Here is a 25,206-nt window from a genome sequence, read left to right as displayed (position 1 = left end):
AATAATAATATACCATCGCATATCATAATTTTTTTAAAAAATAAAAATATTTTTATCATATAAAATTTTTAAATAAAAAAATAAAATTATAAATATTAATATATATTAAAAAATAATAATTATATAGATCAACCCTATAAAATAATATACTCGAATTCTTTAGGCCGCCGGCGGCGCACGGAGGATCTCCCTCCTCGCCGGCACCCCAAGTCCATTCATTGTGCCCGTCAACCCGTCAACAAGCCACTTCCATAAAAAGACTTACGCATTGAAATGACAAACTAAGAATACAACTTGCACAAAAAATAATACCCAGATCGTACACCCAGCTACCAAATGCGAACCATTCCGCCGTCCACGCTGAATAACTCTACCCACCAAACTGTCGGCCCCACAGAAACGTGAAGGTTATTGTTCAAGTCAACGTCAGCTGTCGTGGAAAAATGGAAAAGAAGGCCAGAGTCTCCGTTGGAACTTCGGTCCTTTTTCGAGGTAAATTTGGAAATTTGCTTTTACCACGCGGACTAAATCCTCCGATCTCTCCGCGCTTTTTATTCCTTCATTTATTGGTTTTTTTCTCAGCTCTGGCCAGCGAAATAGAAACCAGAAGTCCGAATTTTGAGAAATTTTATTCAGTTTTATCCGCTGTCGATCGATTACATCGATTTCTATCCTTTCTTTCGTCGCATCTCGAGGTACTACGCCACTAACTTTTCGTCTCGTTCCTTGAATCCTCTCGAAACGATCGTTTTTTTTTTTTTTTTTTCTCTTGAGATTTCAGAACAGAATTATTGAGAACCGCTAAGCAGTGGTCGTTCGATTAGATTCTTTGTTATTTTGGTTGATTTGGTTCCACTTTTAGATAGATGTTGTTGGGTTTTTGGCGGCTAAGTTGATGTTCTATAAATAGAAATATACAACTTAGGAAAAGGGATTTCGATTCTTCTTCTTCTAAATATCTTCTCTTTGCTCTGGTGTTTTTGTTCTATGAATTAGGTTTTTTTTTTATTTTTTGGAAAAAAATCTAATATCTTATATCAATTTGTTCTTTTTTCTATATAACTGCATTCGTTTAGAAATGGTGGTTATGAGCAATTTTCTTCCTTTGCTTGCAGGTATCGGCGGAACGGGCAATTCCCTTTCAGCAAAAGAAAAAAATGAAGTTTTTTTGTGATTAGTTTGTCATCTTCCACAAATTGATCGAATTTTAAGGAGGAGAGGGGGTTCAGGCTGGCTGGAATCTGTGTTTTCTGCGACCAGAACATCCTCTCTCATTTGAAGTTTTGCATTTAATTCTAATTACTGTACAAAAAGAGAGGAAACAAAAGATATTCATAGCCAGGTAATAGAGTCGGAATTGGAGAATTGCTGCTGGAGAGATTGATTGGAACAGGGAAGGGAGTTCAGGGTTATGGGATCTGTTTGTTCCTGCTTGCACATCGAAGATTTCGAAGGATACACACATGCCAATGCTTCAGTTTATAGACAATGCATCTGTCTCAGATGCTTGGCTCAGCAATTGATACATGCCGTATGTTTCAATTTTAATGTCATTTCTTAAATTTCCTTCAAGTGTTGGGTTTCTGCATTATTTTGGGAACTTAGAAACCTTCTTGTCCCGTTTAAATAAAAAATTAGCATGGCAATTAACCTGTTGCCTGTTCTTTTGCCCTGAAAATTTACCAATTGTTACTAGTTTTTGTCCAGGACTTTTAGCTGAGTTTGACAGGATGACAAGTAGAATGACTAGTTGAAACTTTCAGACATTTAAGATGAAATTAGCATACAATTCTTACTTGCATAAACTGTATGGAAGATCATGGTTTGTTTCATTATCTGTGTTCCCATAATTCTATTTTTGTGATAAAAAGAATACAGTATTGAACTTAAGTTAAAGCAAACTGGAATTACACTAGTTTGCTGCTCAGATACCAGACATCACCAACAAAGAATATAATTATGTTCCGATGAGTAATGACTAGTGGAGACACTTTTGTACTTGGGAGGTTTGGTCACCACAAGCAGGTGAGGGTACACTATTATTTATTTTTTTCTGTCTAGTTGCTTATGGAAATATCTGCATAAGGGGAACATGATACAACTTTCAAGAGATATGATTGCAACCTGCAAATCTTCTTGCTATGCACTCATCAGTTTGTTTTTGTCATGGAAGATTTTGAATGGTCCATCATTAGTTATATACTCTTCTTGTCATGAACCTGGAATCAGGTAGCAGAAGACTAATGTGGGTAAAGAGTTTCTTAAATCACTTAATGGTGTAGATTGTCTCGAGAAATTATAAGAAACCATTAGAAACATAGAGGTTTTTTAAAAAAAATATATTTTTAAAATTTGAAAGTAGTTAATCTAGCCATGCTGACAGCTTTGTCTGTCAGAGAGCTCTTGTGCCCATTAACTTTATGATGTTTTAGTTATAACATGCCATGAGTTGCCTTCATTGTCTTTTCTAAAATTTTCTTTACGAAATTTACTTGTGGTAAGATATTAATATGAGTTATTTATGGGAACACTAAGGAGTTTTCTGCTTTTTGCTGTTCATGTTTGTGCTTGTTATAAATGCACCATTAGTATCATAAGGAGCCTGCTGTTGCTAACTATTTATGCTTTAAATAATAGAATGTGTGTTGTTGGGACAGTGAACTAAGTGTATCATAGGTCAGGATTATTGCAGTTTAACAGAATAACATTCACAGAATTGGATGTGCCTTTGGTCAATGGGTGGAGTTGAGAATTAATTGTTAAACTAAGGGCCTATTTGGATGTCTGAGCCCAAAATCCCATAGGATTCGTGGGTTGGGCCAAGACTAGTCAGCTTGGGTTAGGCCTATATTTATAAGAATCTAGGAAACCATTAGAATGGGCCAGCCCAATCCCATAGCCAAAAAAAAGACCTGCTGGTTGTCTTGGTCATGAGGTCTTTTGTTTCTTGCTATGGGATTCGAGCCCACCTACTCTAATGGTTTTCTGGTTTTTGTAAATATAAGCTTAACCTAGTCTGACTTAGCTGGTTGTCTTGGCCCAACCCATGAATCTTATAGGATTTTGGGCCCAGACTTCCAAACAGGCCCTAAGTGTTTTCAGTATTCACTGTCTATATTCATTTGTACAAAAGATAAAATGATGGGTAAGAATGCCTGAGATAGGAATATGTAGATAAATTGCACATTCAGATTGTTGATGATGACCCGTCATGAATTATTCTTGAAACTTTAGGTGATATCTAATAAACTATTTTTATTGCAGATACTTGATTGCTGAGCTATAGAAAGCGCTGACTAAGATATGCATTTCAAAAATGAAGATGCCGAGTTTTTCAGTAAAACCTGAAAATTGGAAAAATAATAGGAGTCCTGCAGAGGTGCTAGGAGTAGCGGTTGTAGAAAATAAAGTGAGGGAAATTATTAGAAGTTAGTGAGTGTTGGTTGCAAGTTTAATTTGGAGGTTCTGGAAAAGAGGAGTAGAATAAAGATGGCACAGATGGAAGTAGTGAGAAATGATAATTTTATGCTTCTAGACTGGAGTTGGCCTTTGATAGGACTCAATATCCATATACAATCTGCAGAGCTAATTGAAAACATTGAAATTTAAAACATGTAAAGGAGACCTACATGGTAGGTCGCACTGAATGAAGAGAATGTTTCATTGCAGTTAGTTAGAACAAAGGGAATATATGTCATAATGTGGATAGCTATTGAGGAAAATATACATGATGGCTGAGAAATTCTAAAGGTTAAGACATCATGAATGGAGCATCTCATGAGGTGCCATAAACCTGCAAATCTGCTATCTGCTTCATGTTCTGAGTTTGCTGCTTTATAGATAGCTGGTGCGTATGGTACAATCCTTGATATGGGGAAGTACATTGGCACAGAACACCCTGATATGCCTCAGTACAAATGCAAGAAAAAAGAAAGTGCGTCAAGCATTACCGCATGTTGATACATCCAACAAGATATGGCATAACACCTGCCTGGCTTGCCTCGTATCAGTGTGTATAGGCCCCTGTTATACTGGTCATGGGGGGCATAGTGCTGGAATGCACGAGTTTTGAACCCTTAATTTACAATCAAAGGTATAAAGGAAGCCACAGTCACTGCACCAGTGGAGTGTTGAAAGCAAGAAGCACCATTATTTTAATATGCAAAGTAGAAGGGAGCTGCTGAATGCCTAGGTATAAAGATGGGTATCGCCACCCTCTCGCTTGCCCAACTTCTGATTCAAAATGAGCCATAGGGTTTCATGAACCTGAACTGAAGCCAGGCTGCAGAACTGCATTCATAACTGATATGAATTGGAATAACTAGTTATTCCTTTATATGTTTTTCCACTTTCTGATTATTATAAACTGTGTTGATATCTGTAGAATGCAAATGCTTATAATCTATGTAGTTTGCTTTTTTACTTCAATCTAACACCTTTGTATAGATATTATGAGAATTGATTATGTGACAGTGCTTCATAATTTCGGAAATATTTACATGACTGGTGGTGCTGATTTGCTGGGTCATATGGATAGTAGTTATGCAGCATTTGTGTGAATACTTACTATGCTTGGGTTGATATTTCTATCATTACCTGCTACAATCTACTTGTGGTAACCAGTGTGATTACCTTTTTTAGAGAAGTAGCTAGTGTGCTTATAGATGTTTGTGAAAGTTAACTTGTCTGGAGGGAACATGGGAAGTATATCTATCCATTCTTGCAGGTATTAAATCTCGTGTTTTGCATAATCTTGGATCATGATAGGCTACTGTCTATTTAAAGTAACACTTGCCATGAAAATCAGGTTACAACTACAAACATTCAATAACTGTCCATCTAAAGAAATTTACCTCATGTTTCTGAAGGTTATTGAAATCATCATGTTTTTATCACACGATATGCACTCCTTTGGAACATTATAAATAGTTATATACTTGAAGAATTGTCTTTCCCTATGCTCATGCACGTGAAGGTAAGATACATTCCCACATTCAGCTCAAAAATATGTTGCACTTTTGTTTATATCTTTTTGAGAACAAGTGCACTTAATTTATTTCAAGGGTGCTTATCTTATATCTAAATTTATATACCTTTGTGTCTCCTTCCATGTGTAGCAGGAGATAATAAATTATACCCTTGACATGGACAAATTTAACATCCATAATTTGTGAACTTGGGTGATCATCTTGTGATAGTGAATAAGCTGGTTGCGGATATTGTGCAGTCTGGTGTTGAATTTAGTGTCATACACTGTTTTTGATATTTAAAGTATCTTGATAAGTAGACTTATTTGAAATGTATGATGTGCATGTGGTAAGCTGTCTTTTTCTTTCATCTTTGCAGTACACTGCTTTATTTCAAAGCGGGGAAGTGCGTGCTATCCCTTCATCTGTGCAGGGGACTGCTCCTATAGCTTCTGCCGCACTAGTCACAGATGATTCTATACCAGATACCTATCGCACTCCTCCAAGGCCTTTACCTTATGATGATCCTAGGTGCTCACGGCTGCAACATGATGGACTTATCTCAAGGCGTGATAAGTCCTCAAGCCATTGCCATGAGGAAACTGAACCACTAAGGAGAAATAGTAATGATGCTGACATAGAATCAAGGAGCAGACTAGACAAGTGGCATGGATCTAACTGTGAAGGGGGTTCCAAGTTGTGCCGTTCTGAGTCCTCACTGAAGCATCCCTTGACAGAAGACACAAAGGGAGCCACTTATTTTTTCCCTTCATCTGAAGATGAAGATGTGTGTCCAACATGTCTTGAAGGTAGATAACAGCAATCGTGTATTATATGTTGTCTTTACAAGCTAACCTCAAGATTTCTTATCAGATATCTCGTTTATCAGCTCTATCTGCCTTGCCCAAATGAACAAATTTGATTCTCTGTTTTATTGGTTATGCAAATTCAAGTTGTATCCTATAGGATTAAGCAGTAGAGTAGTACATGGACTGAGGAAAATATATACAAAATACTGAAATGAAGGGGTCACACAAGGAGCAGATAACACTATATGTCCCTAATTATTTGGTAGTATGACAGACTTCAGGATCATTGCACATATGCTGTTCTGTTGGGAGCTTTTACTCTCTGAAATAAATTATCCTGTTTAGCTTTTTTCTTTATCCGGAATTTTAAGCTTCTTCATTAGATTGTATTAACAAGCCCTTCAAAAATATTCTTGTTACTGTGAGAAAGGCAACATCTTACTCTGGTGAGACCTTACTGATGAGAGAAAGATCTTGCCATACTGTAATGATAAGGGGGGATTCAAAGCAATTCTTGATGAATACTACAGAGTCCTTGATCAGGTAATGGCATCAGAAGCTGCAGCTATATATTCTAGTTAGTAAACCCTAAACCTATTTAATGACTGGACTTATAATATTTATATTGTACTGAGTATTGACTTTATGGATTAGGATGTCATCCATCAAAGTTTGAGAAGGTTTCATGACCAGCTCTCAACTTGACATCTATGCTTTCATTTGGCATTCACTTCTTGATCAAGGCAACTCCAGGTAAGAAAGCACCTGCAATTAACCTAGAAGGACAATTGGTGGATAGAAAAAAGGTCTGCATTCTTGGTATCAGACTGTGTACCAGCAGAAGACCAGTAAGATATGGTACCATACCATACTGTTCCATATCAATACACCAAAATATATATTTTTTATTTCTAGTTTTTTAGAGCTTTCTTTATTTAGTTTTGAGTGGAAAGATAGTATTCTATGAGTTTGCTTTCAATGTTTAGATATAGTATACTTTAATCTTTCATGTTACATGTCTAAAGAATGGTTTGACTATATAATGAACATCAAGAAATCAAAAAAAAAAGAAATTGCATAGAGGTGGCAATTTATGATCCAATCCACCAATCTGACCGGCAAACTGACCTGCATTAAGCAAGTTCAGGGTTAGCATAAATAGGTCCAGGTCATATATGGGTCAACCCACCTAGACCTGTTTATTAATTGAGTTGGTTTCAGGTTTAACCCTTTAACCTGTTTAACCTATTTAACAATTAGATTAGGTCATGACCCGACCTATTTAACCCATCTATGACCCACGTAGCTTGTTTAAAACCCATTTAGGCCATATCGGTTAGCCCATTTAACTTGTTTAACTTGATTCAGCTCATTTATTAAATAGGTTATATGGGTCAGGTTGGGTTACTTGTTTAATAAAGTGGTTAGGTTCGGAATTGGATTTTTGACTTGTTTAATAAACAAGCCGGGTTTGGGTTGGCAGATTTTTGAACCGACCTACATCCAATGCAATTCGTATCCAATCTGACCCAACTTGATAGCCACCCTACCATTGCATAGATCTGGCTAACAAAATCATGCCAAAATATAACATTATAGCATTGTTTCTCTATATTTTTCAATATCTGTCCATTTACAGGATGTGACAGGAAAAAATCGAAGCAAGAAATATCTGGATCAGAGGAACATCTCAGCCTTCCACTCTATCTCTCCCTTTCTCATCTCCTCCTCTCCTTTTCTCTCTTATCTTGAAATTGAGGGAGAAAAAGGTTCTGGATTCCTTTCTCCAATTATTTAGGCCCCAAATTTGTAAGGAGCCCTTACCAAGCCAAACCGCTTGGAACCGAGCAGCTCCAGGCAGTTCAGTGCGGTAAAGATTGGTTGCACCGGGTCAAGCAAAATCCTGTTCCAAGACCATTAACCATCTTGGTTCGTGCTTGTTATGGTACTGCAATCCTTGGATCAGAAACCTGTTGTGGTGGCTACATGTATTAGTTGATTTTTCTTGTAGAATAGCTTGCCTTATTGTTAGGACTTTCAGTCCCTACGTGGATATCCGTTTACCATTTTGTTGTCATGTTGTACAAGGAATACATCTTGTTTAGAAATATGAAGTCTAACAAATATTTGTGGACTTCTTCCAAACTAGGATGTTGGGACTTATGCATATGCATTGTTAGGTTCCAAGATTTGCTTCATGACCATGACATCCAACATAAAAACTACTAGAGTGATTTTACTCGATGGCTTTCTTGCAAGTACTTCTGATGTCTTTATGCCCCTGTTGCTTAGCTACTTTAAATGGGCAACATGTTTGTAGTTCTTTTCTTAATGTTTCATATTTGCAGGTAATAATGTTTATCTGGTCTTTATGGTTCTATTTTGAAATTATTTGAGGTATTCATTTTTAAAACCGGGATGGCATACATTGTATAACAACCCAAACAATCCAAAAGAAGAAAAGTAATGACGTTTTCATTCCAAGATCTGCAGTTCTACCGCTACATTTTTAGGTAAGCCTCTTTTCCCACACTAAAGTTTTCCCCTTTTTATCTATGACCAACAATCATGACCAAATTCAAAGATGTCTTCAGTTTAACTTTAGGACTTATTATCACTACATCTTGATATTCTATCAGCTTGAGCCTTTGGACATTTGATAGCTTTGCATTGTTGAAAATCCCATTATTCTTCTCATCCCAGATATGCTTGATGAAGGAATGAAAAACCATGCTTGCTCTTGTAAGTATGGTACTGCCTTTAGAAAAATTCTCCAAGCCTTGTCAAGACTTCCTTGAGCCTTCATTTCTTGATCTTTGTAGTCTCATAATTAATTCTCTTTTTTAAAACATTCACTGTTCCGCAATCTTAATATTTAAGATGTAAGAATCCAAGGAACCTTTGTTTTAAAGTGTATGACATAATTATTCTTTTGAGAGACGACATGAGTCTGTTTTACAAACCTTCCCTAGTGATGACTCATGCATTTTCTCTTGGTTTGGCATTAGTCCTGGCATCTTATGTACCTACTGAAATAAATTACAAGCGCACCTTGATATATGCAATTGGTTTTTTTTCATGACTTTGCTATCTTATTCATCTGATGTTGTCTTTGGTACATTCCATGGTATAATATAATGGCCGGTATCGGTGCATATTGAGTGTACCAGACTGTACCAGTATTGAACCTGTATGCAGTACAGGAAGCGTATTGAGTGTCGGTCTGCCAAACTGACTGCCATACCAGATGTACTGACACTATACCATGGTAGTGATACAGAGTGCATTACCGAGATGGCAAACCTTGGTACATTCCATAATTTTCTTTCGGTTACATATGAATTGCCTGCACATAACACAACACTACCGACATTTTTGGAAATCACACCTTCATCTACTTTGATTTCTAATGTATATCCATCATGAAAGATGATCTTCTCTCATGATTCTTGAATCCATCCTTAAGATTTAGTTTAGGAACGAACCAGCCTTCTATTTGTTTAGGTTTGATACACCTGACCTTAGCTTGCACCAGGTTGATTTTCTTTTCCAGAAGACCCTGTGGCAGGTTAACCTGAGGGACCTGTGGTTGACTTGCCTGACATGGAACACTATAAATTGGCATCTGCTTCATGTTTAAAAAATATAGGAAGCTTTGATTGCTTCTTTATTGTAATGATTTCTAAGCTTTGTTAGCTTCATGTAGTTGTACATATTGTTGATGGATGCAGAGCATAATGCAGCATCTTTTTTTCCCCCCTCTTTAACCAATGTCATGTGTAATAGATCTCACAGACCTACTTATGTTTGTATATTGGTGATAAAACATGTTATATGCATCCCCTGTATCTGATCATTTTATTACTTTTGTTTAGAGCTTTAACTATGCCTGTTCTATAAGCTATTAACCCAAACCCCCAGCTGGTTTCTACTAGGTTGGCTTGCATCTACAAGGGTTCCTACTACTAATAGTATTAATGTATGTTTTCTAGTGATTTTTATTATATTTCCTTTTAAATTTGTCCAAGTCAAACTCAAGCGTACTGGTAGTCTGGTACTGTGAGCCTCTAGCTCTGCATCATTCTGTATTTCTTTCTTGTGATCCTTAATAAATAATTACTTTATGACATTGCTATTGAATTAGCCAGTTTCATTAAAAAAACTTTAACTAGTTATTTTAGAAATATCAAATATCTGTTTTTCTTATAGATGCTAATCAGCGTTGGCCAAGAAGTAAGGTTTAATTTCAACTGTTGAAACTCTAGGTGCTTTCGAAAATAAAATAGTTTGTTTCAGAAAATAAAATAGTTTGTTTCAGCATGTATTTGTGATATTGAATGTATGCTCATTTGCATCTGCCATAATCATTTGTCTGCAGAATATACTTCAGAAAATCCAAGGATTGTACTGCAGTGCACTCATCATTACCACCTTAGTTGTGTATATGAGTGGTTGGAGAGAAGTGATGCCTGTCCAGTCTGTGGCAAGGTAACTGCTTTGTCCCTAGTGGTGATAACAACTATCAATTCCTTCTTCTATTTGAGTGGTAAAGTTGGTCATTTACTGCATTTAAAATTCTCGGTCAAGCAGCAGTTTGTAAGTTGAACACAGTCATAGCTAATGTAGCGTTAAATAGAGCTAATGTAGGGAAAGAAAGGTGGGCATAAAGAGAATGGGTCATAGGTCCACTCATTTTTTTCAGCTCACTTATTTTTTTTTTATTTTTCATGGGCCATGTAGAATACAAGGTGACCAATTGTATGCTTTGTCATGGCAAATGGGCGGTATTTGTCAACATTATATTTTGTAGCAATATTGTGATTTACTATTAGTCTTCTAGATTTACATGTCTATTTTGGCTCATACACCAATGGATCTATTAGTGATATGCATTGAACTTTTAAATCCTATTCTTTTCTTCATCTAAGGTAGACACAGATTGATGGAGCAATGTCTTTCTACTTTCTCATAGTAATCATACTTTTTATTACCAACAATTTTTTTTGATTGAATAAATATCCCGACTTAGCAAAGTTTAAGTTTAAATAGAAAGCTTGGAATCTTTCTGTATGCAAGATGATTGCATCATAAATGCCTGCTCTTCAAGATTTTTGTTGCATGCATATTGGTTATAAGAATATTCCAATTGTATCTATACAGAATTGGCTTGTCGGTCCCAAAAACTCCATCAATGCAAAGCCTCTTTTGGATTTGGACTTCTGCATTTATTTATTTGTTTTTAGGCTCTATCTATCACATGTATATATACATGCTATATGATTTCTGGGTACCTATTTTTTCGTGCCCAAGTAATTTCTGCCTTATTGTTCCATCAAACATAAAATTTTTCAATATGGTATTTCTTGCTGCTGGATAGCTATGCAGGCAAACAGTCTTATGTCGTTACCATTGTACTCTGTAGTGGGGTGATTGACCATCAACATTGGTCAGATTAGCTCAAGTTATCCAACATGCCAATAAAATTAAACTTGTTTTCAGAATTGGCATGCACGAAATTTATGAAAGTTGAGTTTCATTAGTAGTAAGATTTGTGTTCTTTAAACCTTTGGATTTATAATGTTTATTCTGTGATTTGAGATCCTTAATTGTGCTTGACAGAGGGCATCCTCCTGCTGGCATCATATAGCATAGAATCCCAATTTGTAAATATTCTATGACTACCGAGTATTGAAATCATCAATGTTTGAGGAAATAGAAGTATTCCTTCGTCTCTTGAAGGCCAAATATATTGACATAGTCATGCTCACTATAAATGACAATCATATGTGAATATTGTAGGATTGATTACAGGACCCTTAAACTGTCTCTTTTTATTAACTCTCCATATTATTACCTTTATCCTCAAATTAAATAATGAAAATGGTGATAAATCCTACTAAGATGACCAGGAGTTCATAACGATGTTGAACTCTTCTATATGGGAAAAAAGTAGATCTAGACATAGAACAGACTTGGGGCATGTTGTTGAGTAGAGATTGAATTCATGTAGAGAGAAACGTCAAGGCCTAGGACCTAACTGTTTGGAACTACAGGTTAATTGTTAAAGTCTGAGCTCTAATACCAAATGAGAGAGTTGTCATGATAGAAAAGTGGAAGATTTCTATAGAGAGGACCTGAGCTTCCCTTGAATATCTAAGAGGAGACTCGCCACTGAAAATTTTGAGATTACATAATGCAGCATCCGTTTTATACTCTCATTGTCCATATTCTATCGGAAAGACAATTGGCTAGACTCCAAGACTTAAAGAATCACAGTGAACATGTTCTTAGATTTTCTGAATGTTGATTAAACAATTTGGACAGCAGATATGTTTGCGTAGTTTGACCTTTTTTGACGATGGGTCATATCAGTTGAACTTTAGTGATTGGTGCCTGCTACATCATTGCAGGGGTGTCTAATGTTCACCAGAGCTTCAAAAATGATGATATTTGTAATTAGGGAAATTAGGCCCAAAGGAGGAGAGTTCCTGGGTATATGGTTACTAAAATGGAATCCTTTAGAAAGTGGTTAGCTTCAAATTTATTGATTCATGTTCAGTATTGTTTTGAGTTGACTATAAATATAAAAACAAAAAGGAATTCAGTATGCAGCATCTAACAGCCTGGTTTTCTGATAACTGATATGAATTGTCTCAAATATTCGTCTGTTAATGAGTGAAGGCACATGCTTCATACCATTTCATTCTGGTACGTTGTTTTGTCAATTGGTTGTTCCTTCTAATATATCTGTGTGCTGGTTGTTTATTGACAGATGATGGTGTTTAATGAAACAACATGATATCAAGGTCAAGTTCAATTGACATGGAGGATAAACTTGTATCTGTGTCTGTAAATATACAGGTGAATTCTGTCGTACTCCAAAGGTTGTGTGTGTCTCTATTGCAAGTCTGCTCTTCATTCACAGGGCATGTTGAAGTCCCCATTTGTTCTCTGATTTGGGATGCGGTTTTCCTGCCACCCAGTATATTCATATGCACATAGAAGCATGTGCAGCATATACAGTGTACAGAAAAAAGTTTCTAAAAGATGTTCTTCCATTAGGAAGATTTCTTCCAAACAGTTTGTGCTTCATATTCTTCACAACTTGGAAAGCCATGGAAACGAGGAACCTGGTCATGTTCGCAGGAAACCTGATTCTCTGAACTTGCCTTCAGAGTAGTCTATAGTCTACAACACTTTTGGGATTGTTATTGGGGTCCTACGGGTTACTTAGCTCTCACTGGCACTAGTATGAAGCACTCATCCCATGTCGCATTTCCATATTTATTACTAGAATTTGAGAAAAGCAATGCAGATAATCCAATGAGGAGACCGTTGGTGGTGGCTGTGAAAGCTAGGGGTGGAGATCTGTAGATTCCTACGTCTTGTAGTTTGTGTTATATGTAGAGATTATCCTCTAAATTTCTCTAGCATTTGGATTTCGGCATGCGATTGTGAATTTGATCTGTTATTCTCCGTGATGCTTCTGAAATCACTACCTCCATGAAAGATGATATCATTAAATGTTTAACATGAGCATACTGAGTATACTTTAAATAGGTTCCATACTGTGAACAATAGGTATATTTCTGAAAAATCTTATTACTTAATGTAACTTTGACTTGGGCACCAGCCATGGATCCAAATTAAGTTCCACCAAGCTGCCATGCAGCAAAAGAGAGCACACTTGATGATGCTATTGATGTTTTCTATGTTTGTGGCGATAGCTGACCTGTACTGCCTCCGAGGGAACAAGAAATATCTTCGGTTAAGTGTACAGGCTTTGGTCCATTTTAGTAAGTATCATGAGAAATTATACCTTACACTGTATGCATGCCATCAATGATAGCCAGACATTCCTATGGGCTTTATTCATCCAACACTCATGTCGGTGCACTATACAAGAATGAGAAGCTGTGATTCACAGCTACATCGCACATAGCCATGTAGAATATAATTTCTCAAGGTCTAGGCTGCCAACCACAAAAGTTGCATTGATGCTAGAAAATGAGGATTATATTTTAATGCCTTCCTAAACTATCTTCTCATGTGAATTGTGGAACAAGCATGCTATGGAGGGTGCGAGCATTATGATGCCGGAGTATAAGTTCAGTGGCCGCCAATGGTGATTCTAATCTCCTTTTTTGATGTCTGTAACACTGCGTATTACGTGCTTTGAGGTGGCAGCCGCGTATTCAGGTCACAGATGAGCTACAGATTATTGCACCGGCCCATGCTGTACTTGGCCAAAAGTTTCCTCAAGATCTTCATGACAGATGTTTTGGGAAAATCAAATGAGACAAACATGAATGGGTATGAACAAAAGGTTCTTCTAGCAATGAATGCTATAATGCAAAATATGGACAGCCATTATGCAGATCATGGTATTTGATATATTTTTCAGACTAAACCAGGAAAAATGGAAATTATCATATCTTTCATCTCCATCATTTAAGGAGACTTTTTCTCCAGTGAAACACAGACAGCTACATAAAAGTGAGAACAGAACTATCACTCAACCGTGAACTTATATTATTTGCATGTTTTGGCATCGTATTTTTCTTTTACATTCCAATAATAGCAGTGGTTGCTACACTCCATTTATTCTGATGAACATAGTACACAAGAAACAAGAGGGGTTAATCGCTTATTCATATCATGCATGGATACCGTTATTTACATCCAGCCTTGAGTCCAAATTCCCGTCAAAGTTCCAAAGCTGACTGATATAATCTCTTTCTGGAGAACAATGGAGCAGATTCAAATTTCAGAATAGCTTATATGGGATGTAGGCTTAGCTGCTATAACTGGAAGGTCTCACACCATCATAGCACAGAGAGATTTAATTACAGGACGGGATAGAATGGAGAGAAAGCTGGCCCGTGACAGACACCACCATGTCTGATAAAAATTTCTCATTAGGAGAATTATCTACCCACTTACAGGGCGAAGCATCCAGGCAGGCAAACTCCTGTTGTTTTCCCGGTCAAGCGGCTGTATGACTTGCCCTCCACCTGTGCGTCTGGCACATTTACAAGGAAAAAGAAAACTTCAGCTTAAACTGCAGTTTTAGTGCATTCCGTGATTGTTTATGCTGTTGTGAGAATTTGGTGGGCATCTTCGGTATTTTGTTTTAAAAAAATGAAAAATAAAAAAGTGAGCTGAGAAGCATGGGATGCTAGACGATCCTCTATTGATTGATTAAGAGTGAACAGGAAACTAATCGACTTCATCGGAATAGAGTGGTATTCTATTTTCTTTGGTGGGTATGTCATGAGAAGTTCATCTTCTTTCTTTACGATTTGATGTAGCGCCTATATTTTCTTATAGGCATACCTTAGGCCAAGCAGTTTTGATTTTGTTTTGCTAACAGGATGGTTTGTCTGCCACCATTATCTGAAATAATGAAAAAGTATAACAACGAATCTCTCAAGCTGCATTTTAGATTTAAAACCAAATTAACATGCGGATCACAACAGTTTTTACTTTCAATATCAAGTGTACCGAGGGGGTAGAACGAACTGATTCCAACTATGCCATGCAAATGATAAACATATATATCAGTGGTACCCAAAGGTCATTGCATATATAGAGGTTTCAGTGCCCAAATGTTAAATGCAGCATTTGTTGTACATATTAGTCTGATCAAATAGAATGTCATTCTAGAGAATATTTGTCAAACAGAATCTCACTTCCTCATTTAGATCAAAACAACTTGGCAACATCGGCAACTTGGATGCAAAATAAAATTCCCAAGATAAAATATCAAAAGACAGGTCAGTGAAAAGATCAAAGACATCTCTCTTAATGGTCATCATAAGATATGTACAAGGAAAAATGCAAACTCCTTGCAAATTCATGGCAATAGAATATCTTAACAGAAATAAATACAATCTCGGATTAATGTTGTTTCTTCCAAACCATTTCTTCAAATTGTTCCTGTTAAGCAGTTATGCTTCTTATAACTGCTTTTTTAGAAAATATTTCAATGTTGCTGAATGGAATTGTTGGGAACCCACATCTGAAAATATGGTAAGGATCTTCTTTTAGAAAAATAAAACAAGCACAGAACTTTATTGTGGTTCTCTGATTGGGATGAAGTTGTAGGCACTGCAACAGCTTGAGGCATGAGAAATATCGGTTTATAGAGGCCAGCATCCGAGTGAAACAAATAAGGTTGCTGGACTTGGTACGAAGGGAACGTAAAGGTACGTGGGACTGCTAATTTTTTTGATACCAATGGGGTATCAGGTGGCTGGTTTGATGTGGGATAGGGAGTAGAAGAGCTGAGTTTATTTTGATCAATTGGGCAAGAGATATGGGAGCGTGCCGGACAGAGTGCCAGATGGATATCTTGCCGAATTCAGTGATGAAGACCAGGATAATTGCCGATTTTGGTGAGATGGCCATAAACTTTTATGGCGTATTGTGCCTCAATTGCTGTATTCACAGCACTTGCAGGTCAACAATTGCTGTTCTGGGATTGGGAGGTTGAGCTGGGTTAGATGTGTCCGGCTTGTTACTCTTGGTCCCATTCCCTTCACTCACCCTTTGCCACTTTTCTCTTGCTTTATTTTTACTTGTGTGGGTGAAGGTCATTTCCTCTACCCTCCTGACTGTGGATTCTTAATGAAATAATGGTGCATCTCTCTCTCTCTCTCTCTCTCTCTCTCATAAAGAGGATGAAACCAGCATTTCCAATAAACATCCTATTGGAAAATGAGCTGTATTACCCTAATTAGATATTCTAATTAGGGATAGTGGTGACTTTGGATTATAATATATTTCCTAATTAGATTCTTTAATTAGAAAAAATCAAGGTGGCAATGGGTTGTGCTATTTCCTTGTAAAAAGACTAAATATTGTATATATTGGGGACTACTCTACCCCATTTGAAATAATAAAAAATAATCTCTTTTATTACTTTCCTCCACGTTCAACATGGTATCAGAGCACCAAGTCCTAATCCATGAATTTTTTTGATTCCTAATCCCTCCTTTGTAACACCCCGGCCCAAAATCAGCCACAGCCCAAACCAAAAAAAAAAAAAAAAAGGAAAGAAACAGGGGAGAAGACTCCCGAAGGGAGTCTTCTTCCTCCGTTCAACGGCTCCCAATCGGAGTCGGAGACAAGCTCCCTCCAGCTCTATTTAAGGAGGAGATCCCTCCTCTCTCCTTTCCATCGAAAATCTCGGGGCAAAATGACGGCAATCACCGGAAATTCCTCACGGAGACCCATCACTGTGACATCCAATTTCTCGCCGGAAAAGCTTCGCCGGCGACGGAGGTAAGCCTCCTCCCCTTCCTCTCTCCTTCCCCTTCCTTCCCGTGCCGATGTGCATGCTCGTCGGCGACCGGAGTCGTCGGATTTTGTTGCGAAAGAAATCCTTTTTTTTGCCATTTTCCGTCGCCGGTGGTCACCACAGACCACCGGTTTGGCCGCCTCTTGCCGCCGAATCACCTCTCCTTTGGCCGCCGACCATCCCCGCGCCGGCTGCGCCGCCGGCCGGCCAACCAATGAGGGGATCAAAGATCCCCTGTTTCGGTCAAAAAACAAGCCGCGGGAAGGAAAGAAAAGAAGAAGAAGAAAAGAAAAGAAAAAGGAAAAAGAAAAAGAAAAGAAAAAGGAAAAAGAAAAAGAAAAAAAAAGAGAAAAGAGAAAGAGAAAGAGAAAAATAAAAATAAAATAAAATAAGAAGAGAGAAAAATTTTCTCTCTTTACCTTCTCTCTCCAGTTTCTCTCTCTAGATTCTCTCTCTAGATCTCTCTCTTTTTGTAGATTTTATCTCTCTAGAATCTTTCTACTCTCTCTGATTGCATCACAGACCCTAGGATATATTTGAATTAAAAATATGATGAATTGAGATTGCTCCGATATTCGTGCAGTAGATCTGATCTCAGTCCGATCCTATTCGAAATTTGTAACACTTGATTCATATTGAGTCACCCTGATAGGACCTCTGATGATCTGATCATGACTGCCTCATCGGAAGGATACGAAGGTTTCTCTCTCCACTTTCTCTCTCTACTTTCTCTCTCTAAAATTTTCTCTCTCTTCATGGATTCTCTCTCTAGAAGTCTTATGGATCAGTGGAGGATCCAGATACTTAGATAAATCCTAATTTTGATTAATCCTAAGAGAGGTCCTCGATTTGTGTTATTAAGATCGATTATCGATAATTTTCTCTATATATGATTTTTATATTTGATCATGGTTATGAAGAGATGATTGTCTGCATATGATATCGAGTGGAATATTTTGTTAAAGAAATTCATAAGTCAAAAAAAGAACATTGATTTCTGTGCTTGGATCAGTCACCGGTAAAGGTAAGAATCTCTGTACATGATCACTATTATATATATGCTATTTTACTGTTGGTCTTACATTATTGATTTTGCATTGTCGGATTTGAGATTGATGAATTTATTATATCTGAGATACTGTTATTTGATTTTAAGTATGAGTATGTTATGTCAATATATATGTATCAGAGATTGATGGCATGATTATATAGATATGACATATCTGAGTTGATCATAATGTAAGTCAGAATTGATTTGATGAAATCAATACATAATGATTAAATGAAAAGAAAGAGATATATGGTATGGACTAGCCTTGTCATATGAAACAGCCCGCCAGGAGCTTATGCCTGGGACAGCTCCCACTGGCTTACAGGTGGATCAGCCGGTCAGGAGCTCATGCCTGGGACAGCCCGCTAGGAGCTTATGCCTGGGACAGCCTCTCACGGGCTTTGGTACGTGGGACAGCCGGCCAGGAGCTCATCCTGGGACAGTCTTGAAAGACTTTTTAAGTGGATTCGTTCCGGATGATGACTGAGGTATAGACTTGGATAGTCCAGAGCCAGAAAGAAAAGGTTAAAAAAATCATGTGATTGTGAAAGGAGAAATGAAAGATAAGACATGAAATAATTATTGAATAAAAGGGGTTTCACCTGTTAACATATGATGATGCATCTATTTTAACAAGACAGAAAATTTATGAATGTTTGCATTATTCTGGACATTGAACATGAGATTTTATATTTTATTGCTTATCCTTATTTTCAGACTATATTACTATATCAGTGTGATATGGAAATTCTTACTGGGCTGTAAAGCTCACACTCCTTTATCTTTCTTTTCTTCTCAGAGTTACAGGACGTTTATGATTGGCTATGGCTTGGATTTACGGGTGAGCAGAAGGATAAATAGAGTGTCATAGTATTTGATCAGAAAATTGAAAAAATTTAAATTGTAATTATGTAAGATTTTACAAATTATTGTTGAAATTAATTGTTATGGATGTTAAGGTTGTAGTGATTTAATTTGGCCTTGCATATTCTTTAGGGCTTGCTCTAAGGAGTGTGTGGCCATCACGTATCTGACCCGGGTGTTGGGTTCGGGACGTGACATCCTTCTTCTAATCCTTTCCCTCATCTCCTTCCCACTCGTTCTAATCCTTTCCCACTTGTTCCTCAACTCCACCACCCAGGCATCACCCTGCCCTCATCTCCGTCCCCTCATCTCTATCCCGGCACCACCCTGTCCCCTCATCTCCACCGACCAATCCCGCCACCGCTGCCGTCTCCATCCAATCCTGTAACCACCGCCGTCGTCTTGCTGCCACCACCAACACCGTCTTCTTCTTCTCCGATCTCATCGATCCACCACCGTATTCTTCTTCTTCGCTGTCGCCATCTCATTGCTGACGCCGCCGCCTTGCCGCCGTGCCTTCCGACGCCGCCGCTGTGCCTTCTGTCGCCACTGCCGCCTCCTTCTTCTTCTTCTTTGTTACCGGACATCTTCTACTTCTTCGCTGCTGCAACCGCCTCAGAGCCGCCACGGTTCCGTCAACGTCGCCGCCCCGCCACGCCATCTCGCTGTGCAAACTCATCGTGCGATGCCATGAATTCCAGTGAACGAGGGAAACCCCTCTGCCGTGGTATCAAAATTTCTGCCATGGTATCAAGATTCCTTTCCACTTGATTTTTTTTTCCTTCCAAAAAAAAAGTGAGGATGATTATGCTTCAGTGATTTTTTTGTGAGAAAAATGTCAGACGATTTCACTGAGTTGGAGAAGACAATAAGTGAGGTGGTGACTCGTTCCTCTACTTCTCGATCTGGGATGGATAATCCTTCTCTTCAGATCAGTTCTGTTCGATTGGATAGATCCCTCACTTATCTTTTATGGGCCAGAAATGTGCGGCTGTTCATTAAAGCCCGTGGTTTGGAGGATTTTCTTACCGGAGCTAAACCACAGCCACCAACAGGAGACACTGCTTTTGTACAGTGGGAGTCAGAGAACTCACTCATGATGGCCTGGTTAATCAATTCTATGGTGCCCTCAGTTGCTCAGGGCATGTCATTCTTTGAAACCGCTCAAAAAATTTAGAAGGCTGCTACTCGAACTTATTCACAATATGGCAACACAACCCAAGCTTTTGAGCTCAAACGCAAGATACGTGCACTCAAACAGAGCAATTTTTCTGTCACCGATTACATGGCAGAATTTCAACGTTTATGGTCAGAGCTGGATTTTTATCGTTCCTTCAAAGCTAGTTGCGCTAGTGATGCTGCTGAGTTCAAAAAATTTATAAATGAGGAGCGAATTTTTGATTTTCTTGCTGGCCTCAATGAAGAATTTGATCCAATTAAAGTTCAAATTTTGGGTCGAAATTCTGATCTGCCTTCTCTCAATCAAGTCTTCTCACTAATTCTAAATGAGGAAACCCATCGATGTGTGATGATTGCCTCTTCTAATGAAACAGTCCGTACTGCGATGATCGCTAAGCCCCAATCACAGCCACGCAACAGAAGTGATCGAGATACGCGGGTATGCTATTATTGCAACAAAACTGGGCACATCCGTGATACATGCTGGCAGTTACATGGTTGTCCTTCATCTATCCAAGGTCGTGGTAGAGGAGGTCGACGAGGAGGGTGCTCTGGAGGAACAAATGGCCGTGGTCAAGCCACTTTTTCTGAAGTCCTCGATACTACTTCATCTGTTTCAGCATCTCTGTCTACTACGGCTTCGTCTACTTCTGCTACTCCATCTACTACTGTTGGAGGTTCTTTATCTGTGGAGGAACTTCAGAATTTACGTCAAATTTTGATCAAGCTGAACACTTCTAGCACTATCTCTTCATCTGCTACGAGTTTGCTTAGCAATTTTTCTTCCAATTTTGCACAAATTAGTTCTTATACTTCCAATAATAGTAGTGCACTTACTACTTTAGATACTTTCGAATATTGGATCCTAGAGTCAGGAGCTACTAGTCACATGACAGGACAATCCAAATCTTTTGTGTCATATTTACCTTGCTCTGGTCAGGATAAAGTATGTATAGCTGATGGATCCTTCTCTACTGTATCAGGAAAAAGAACTGTCAACTGTACACCAACCATAACACTGTCCTCAATTTTACATGTTCCTAGTTTTTCCACTAATCTTCTCTCTATAAGCTCCATTACAGCTGCTTTAAATTGCAAAGTAATTTTTTTCCTACCTATTGTGTTCTCCAAGAGCTGACAACGGAGGAGATGATTGGGTATGGTAGAATGCATGATGGACTGTACTATCTGACTGAAAGAGGACAGAAAGGTAATCTGGAAACTGGCTTGGTTGTATCTTGTTCTTCTAAGAATGCTGTGCATGAACTTCAGTTACAACATCGTAGGTGTGGGCATTTATCTTTTTCTGTGTTAGCAAGACTCTTTCCTAATTTATATAATATTTGTGACAAGCATACATTGGTTTGTGATGCATGTGAGTTTGCTAAACACACACGAACTACTTATCCTATTTCTGGCACTCGAAGTAGCAAAATCTTTGATATTGTTCATTCGGATGTGTGGGGGCCGTGTAGTACTATTTCTTTTTCTGGACACCGATACTGTGACATTTATTGACTGTCATAGTAGAGTAACCTGGGTTTACCTACTAAAGACAAAGGATGAGGTTTTCAGGTGTTTCAAGGAATTTCATAAATTTGTAAATACTCAGTTTAATACAACAATCAAAACTCTGAGATCTGATAATGACACTGAGTATATTAATAGAGAATTTCGTGAGTATTTAGCTACTCATGGGATTGTCTATCAGACTACATGTGTTGATACGCCTGCTCAGAATGGAGTGGCTGAACGTAAGAATCGACATTTATTGGAAGTAGCTCGGTCTTTGTTCTTCACTATGAAAGTTCCTAAGTATCTGTGGGGTGAGGCAGTTCTTACTGTAGCTTTTCTTATTAATCGGATGCCTCTTCGAGCTTTGAACTATCGCACACCACTTGAGTGCCTACAAGGAGTATCTTCTTTTGTTGTACCTCCTCGGGTATTTGGGTGTGTATGCTTTGTCCGAGATCATCGATCTACTATTGGTAAACTTGATCCTCGAGCTCTCAAATATATTTTTGTTGGCTATTCTGCTACTCAGAAAGGATACAAATGCTATTATCCTTCCGAACGGCATATATTGGTCAGTATGGATGTGACATTTCGAGAATCTAAGATATTTTTTAGCAGTGATACCATGGATATGTCCACCAATCAACCTAATATTGTATCCGACTTTCTCTTCTCTCCTCGTTGTTCATCTGATTACACCAATCGTGAGGGGGAGTCTGACCAAGAGTATGGCTCAGAGTATGGAGAGCATGAGCAATCAAATAGTAATCGACAGGGGGAGCAACAGTCTTCTCCACTTGTCACTGAGTCTGATATGCATTCTCCTACTATCCAACAGTCTCTTTTACTTGTCACTGAGCCTGATATGCATTCTCTTACTACCCAACAGTCTCCTTCAGAGTCAGCTCCGGTATCTTCCTCCTCCCACAATAATGATGGTAATATTTCTTTAACTGATTTACATCTTCTTATTGCTCATAGGAAAGCCTCTCGTCCACATGTTATTCCTTCTCGTTATCGTTATGATATTGCTAACTTTGTTTCCTACAAGTCTCTTTCACCTTCATATAGAACTTTTATTGCATCTCTAGCTTCTATCTCTGTTCCCTCGCACTGGAAGAATGCTATAGCAGATCCAAAATGGAAGGAGGCAATGCTTGAAGAGATGAAGGCCTTGGCCAAGAATAATACATGGGAGATTGTTCCACTACCTGCTGGAAAACAAGTCGTTGGCTGCAAATGGGTTTTTACGGTGAAACAAACTCCAGATGGGACTGTTGATCACTATAAAGCACGATTGGTAGCAAAAGGTTATACTCAGACATATGGAATAGACTATGATGAAATATTTGCTCCAGTTGCAAAAATTAACTCTGTGAGGACTCTTATTTCTTGTGCTGCTAATCTTGGCTGGAGTCTTTCTCAACTGGATGTCAAAAATGCCTTTTTACATGGAGATCTTCAGGAGGAGGTGTACATGAAAATTCCTCCAGGCTTCTCTAATACTGAAACTGCTGGAAAGGTGTGTCGGCTACGTCGATCACTTTATGGCTTAAAACAGTCACCTCGGGCTTGGTTTGATCGATTCCGATGTGCAGTACTAGAAATGGGTTACCAACAAAGTAATACTGATCATACCATGTTTTTTCAACATAACAGTGGAAAGGTTGCAATTCTGATAGTGTATGTTGATGACATAATTCTGACAGACGATAATCTTTTAGAAATTAATCGTCTAAAGATTCATTTAGCTCAATCATTTGAAGTCAAAGATCTTGGACCTTTAAGATACTTTCTTGGGATTGAAGTTGCTAGATCATCTCATGGTATTTTTCTTTCCCAACGAATGTATGTACTTGACTTACTAACAGAAACAGGCATGGTGGGTTGTAGACCTGCAGCTAGTTCGATTGAGCAGAATCATCATCTTATGGCTGACGGTGGTACTCCAGTTGATCGAGAAAGGTATCAACGCTTAGTAAGACGACTGATTTATCTTTCTCATACTCGTCTTGATATCACTTTTGCTGTTAGTGTTGTAAGCCAGTATATGCATGATCCTCGTAAAAAACATCAGGAAGCTATCTATCGAATTATACGATATCTTAAAGGATGTCCTGGACGTGGACTTATGTTTTTTCGTCATGGACACCTTAAGATTGAGGGATATACTGATGCTGACTGGGCTGGAACCTTGGATGATAGAAAGTCTACCTCAGGTTATTGTACTTTCTTGGGTGGTAATCTTGTGACATGGCGCAGTAAGAAGCAGAATGTGGTCGCTCGTTCCAGTGCTGAAGCTGAATATCGAGCCTTAGCTCAAGGGGTCTGTGAAGTCATATGGTTAAAGCAACTCATAACTGAATTGCATCTTTCTCAGACCTCTCCTATGACTCTTCTGTGACAATAAGGCAGCCATTAATATTGCTAATAATCCTGTTCAACATGATCGGACAAAGCATATTGAGATTGATCGATATTTTATTAAAGAAAAACTAGATCAGCGTGTTATTTGCCTTACATTTATCAAATCCTCCGAACAACTAGCTGATATTTATACAAAAGGGCTTAGTACTCCAGTCTTTTCATATATCTGTAACAAGATGGGACTGCATAATATCTTCGCCCCATCTTGAGGGGGAGTGTTGGAAAATAAGCTGTATTACCCTAATTAGATATTCTAATTAGGGATAGTGGTGACTTTGGATTATAATATATTCTCTAATTAGATTCTTTAATTAGAAAAAATCAAGGTGGCAATGGGTTGTGCTATTTTTTTGTAAAAAGACTAAATATTGTATATATTGGGGACTACTCTATCCCATTTGAAATAATAAAAAATAATGTCTCTTTTACTCCTTTCCTCCACGTTCAACACATCCTTATGCTGCCTTTTAACAACAAAAGACTACTAACGGCTGATATGTACATAGTATGAAGGCAAACTGGTTGTCTTACTTATTAGGCCATTATTTAAAAGCAAATAGAGTCAAACGTATCTGTGATCCCAACTTATGGTCACTGTATGAGGCAAAAGTATGTAAACAAGCAGATGGTATTGTAACGATTTATTTATTTATTTTTTTCAGCAAAACTATGTGGAAATAGTACCAGAATAACATGCTTGTTATGAGCAATGGACATTCTTTTTTCCCGTCTTTAAAATTGAGAACTTAGTCGAAGAAATTATACCCAATGCTTAGGGTGGGAAGAGAGTCTGTTGCTAGGTAGGGTGGCGGTGACGAGGAGCTTGTCTGGGGTTGGCCTTGTGGTTCCCAGCGTGGGTGCTCGGTCAAAGCCATCGCACCATTACTCTCCATGAGCTGCTCAGAAACATTCAGAAATCTGATGTCAGATCTTATAAACATAGTTATGCTGCAATGGAAGAACATCAACATGCAGGACCAGATAAATGACGGCATACCCTCCTCTCCAGTATGCTGTTTTGCTCATGCAACGCCTTCTCCTGTGAGAACTAACGGATAGTCAAATTGCATATGAAGACAAAAAGAACAGTAT

The 25,206-nt window shown here is 38.1% G+C and overlaps 2 protein-coding genes across 7 annotated transcripts in view; one reads left to right on the top strand and one right to left on the bottom strand.

The window, feature by feature from the left end:
• The first annotated feature begins 400 nt into the window (after positions 1-400).
• LOC105056067 (E3 ubiquitin-protein ligase At3g02290) lies at positions 401-13,309 on the top strand. Of its 6 annotated transcripts, none has more exons than XR_012136326.1 (6): positions 499-695; positions 1,116-1,531; positions 5,347-5,776; positions 8,174-8,289; positions 10,155-10,264; positions 12,549-12,565. XR_012136326.1 is itself a non-coding variant. In XM_073247818.1 (5 exons), the coding sequence occupies exons 2-5, from the start codon at positions 1,412-1,414 to the stop codon at positions 12,573-12,575; spliced, it is 687 nt and encodes a 228-aa protein (XP_073103919.1). In that variant the 5' UTR covers positions 401-492; positions 1,116-1,411; the 3' UTR covers positions 12,576-13,309. The 6 variants fall into 6 exon arrangements, 4 of the variants coding, with proteins under 4 accessions (XP_073103919.1, XP_073103920.1, XP_073103921.1 ...); XR_012136325.1 differs by lacking the exons at positions 8,174-8,289; positions 12,549-12,565 and adding exons at positions 6,207-6,319; positions 6,431-6,624; XM_073247818.1 differs by lacking the exons at positions 499-695; positions 8,174-8,289 and adding an exon at positions 401-492 and having other exon boundaries at positions 12,549-13,309.
• A 976-nt stretch (positions 13,310-14,285) lies between these two features.
• The window catches only part of LOC105056068 (protein VERNALIZATION 1), a 75,710-nt gene continuing 64,789 nt past the window's right edge, over positions 14,286-25,206 (bottom strand). Inside the window, exons 6-9 of the mRNA XM_010938134.4 lie at positions 25,112-25,153; positions 24,880-25,010; positions 14,720-14,798; positions 14,286-14,515 (exon numbers count right to left, since the gene is read on the bottom strand). Coding sequence (XP_010936436.1) covers positions 14,453-14,515; positions 14,720-14,798; positions 24,880-25,010; positions 25,112-25,153 — 315 coding nt within the window. The 3' untranslated portion in view covers positions 14,286-14,452. The remainder of the gene's footprint in view (positions 14,516-14,719; positions 14,799-24,879; positions 25,011-25,111; positions 25,154-25,206) is intronic.

Source organism: Elaeis guineensis, chromosome 13 (genome assembly GCF_000442705.2).
Source record: "Elaeis guineensis isolate ETL-2024a chromosome 13, EG11, whole genome shotgun sequence".
NCBI lineage: Eukaryota > Viridiplantae > Streptophyta > Magnoliopsida > Arecales > Arecaceae > Elaeis > Elaeis guineensis.
This window is presented reverse-complemented; position numbering and strand designations above follow the sequence as displayed.

What these genes read in the sequence shown, in the direction of transcription:
- LOC105056067 (XM_073247818.1), top strand. Translation starts at nt 1,412, where the DNA reads ATGGGATCTGTTTGTTCCTGCTTGCACATCGAAGATTTCGAAGGATAC. An exon ending in GTGTCCAACATGTCTTGAAG is followed by an intron (nt 5,777 to 10,154) that starts GTAGATAACAGC and finishes ATTTGTCTGCAG; the next exon opens with AATATACTTCAGAAAATCCA. An exon ending in CCTGTCCAGTCTGTGGCAAG is followed by an intron (nt 10,265 to 12,548) that starts GTAACTGCTTTG and finishes GTTTATTGACAG; the next exon opens with ATGATGGTGTTTAATGAAAC.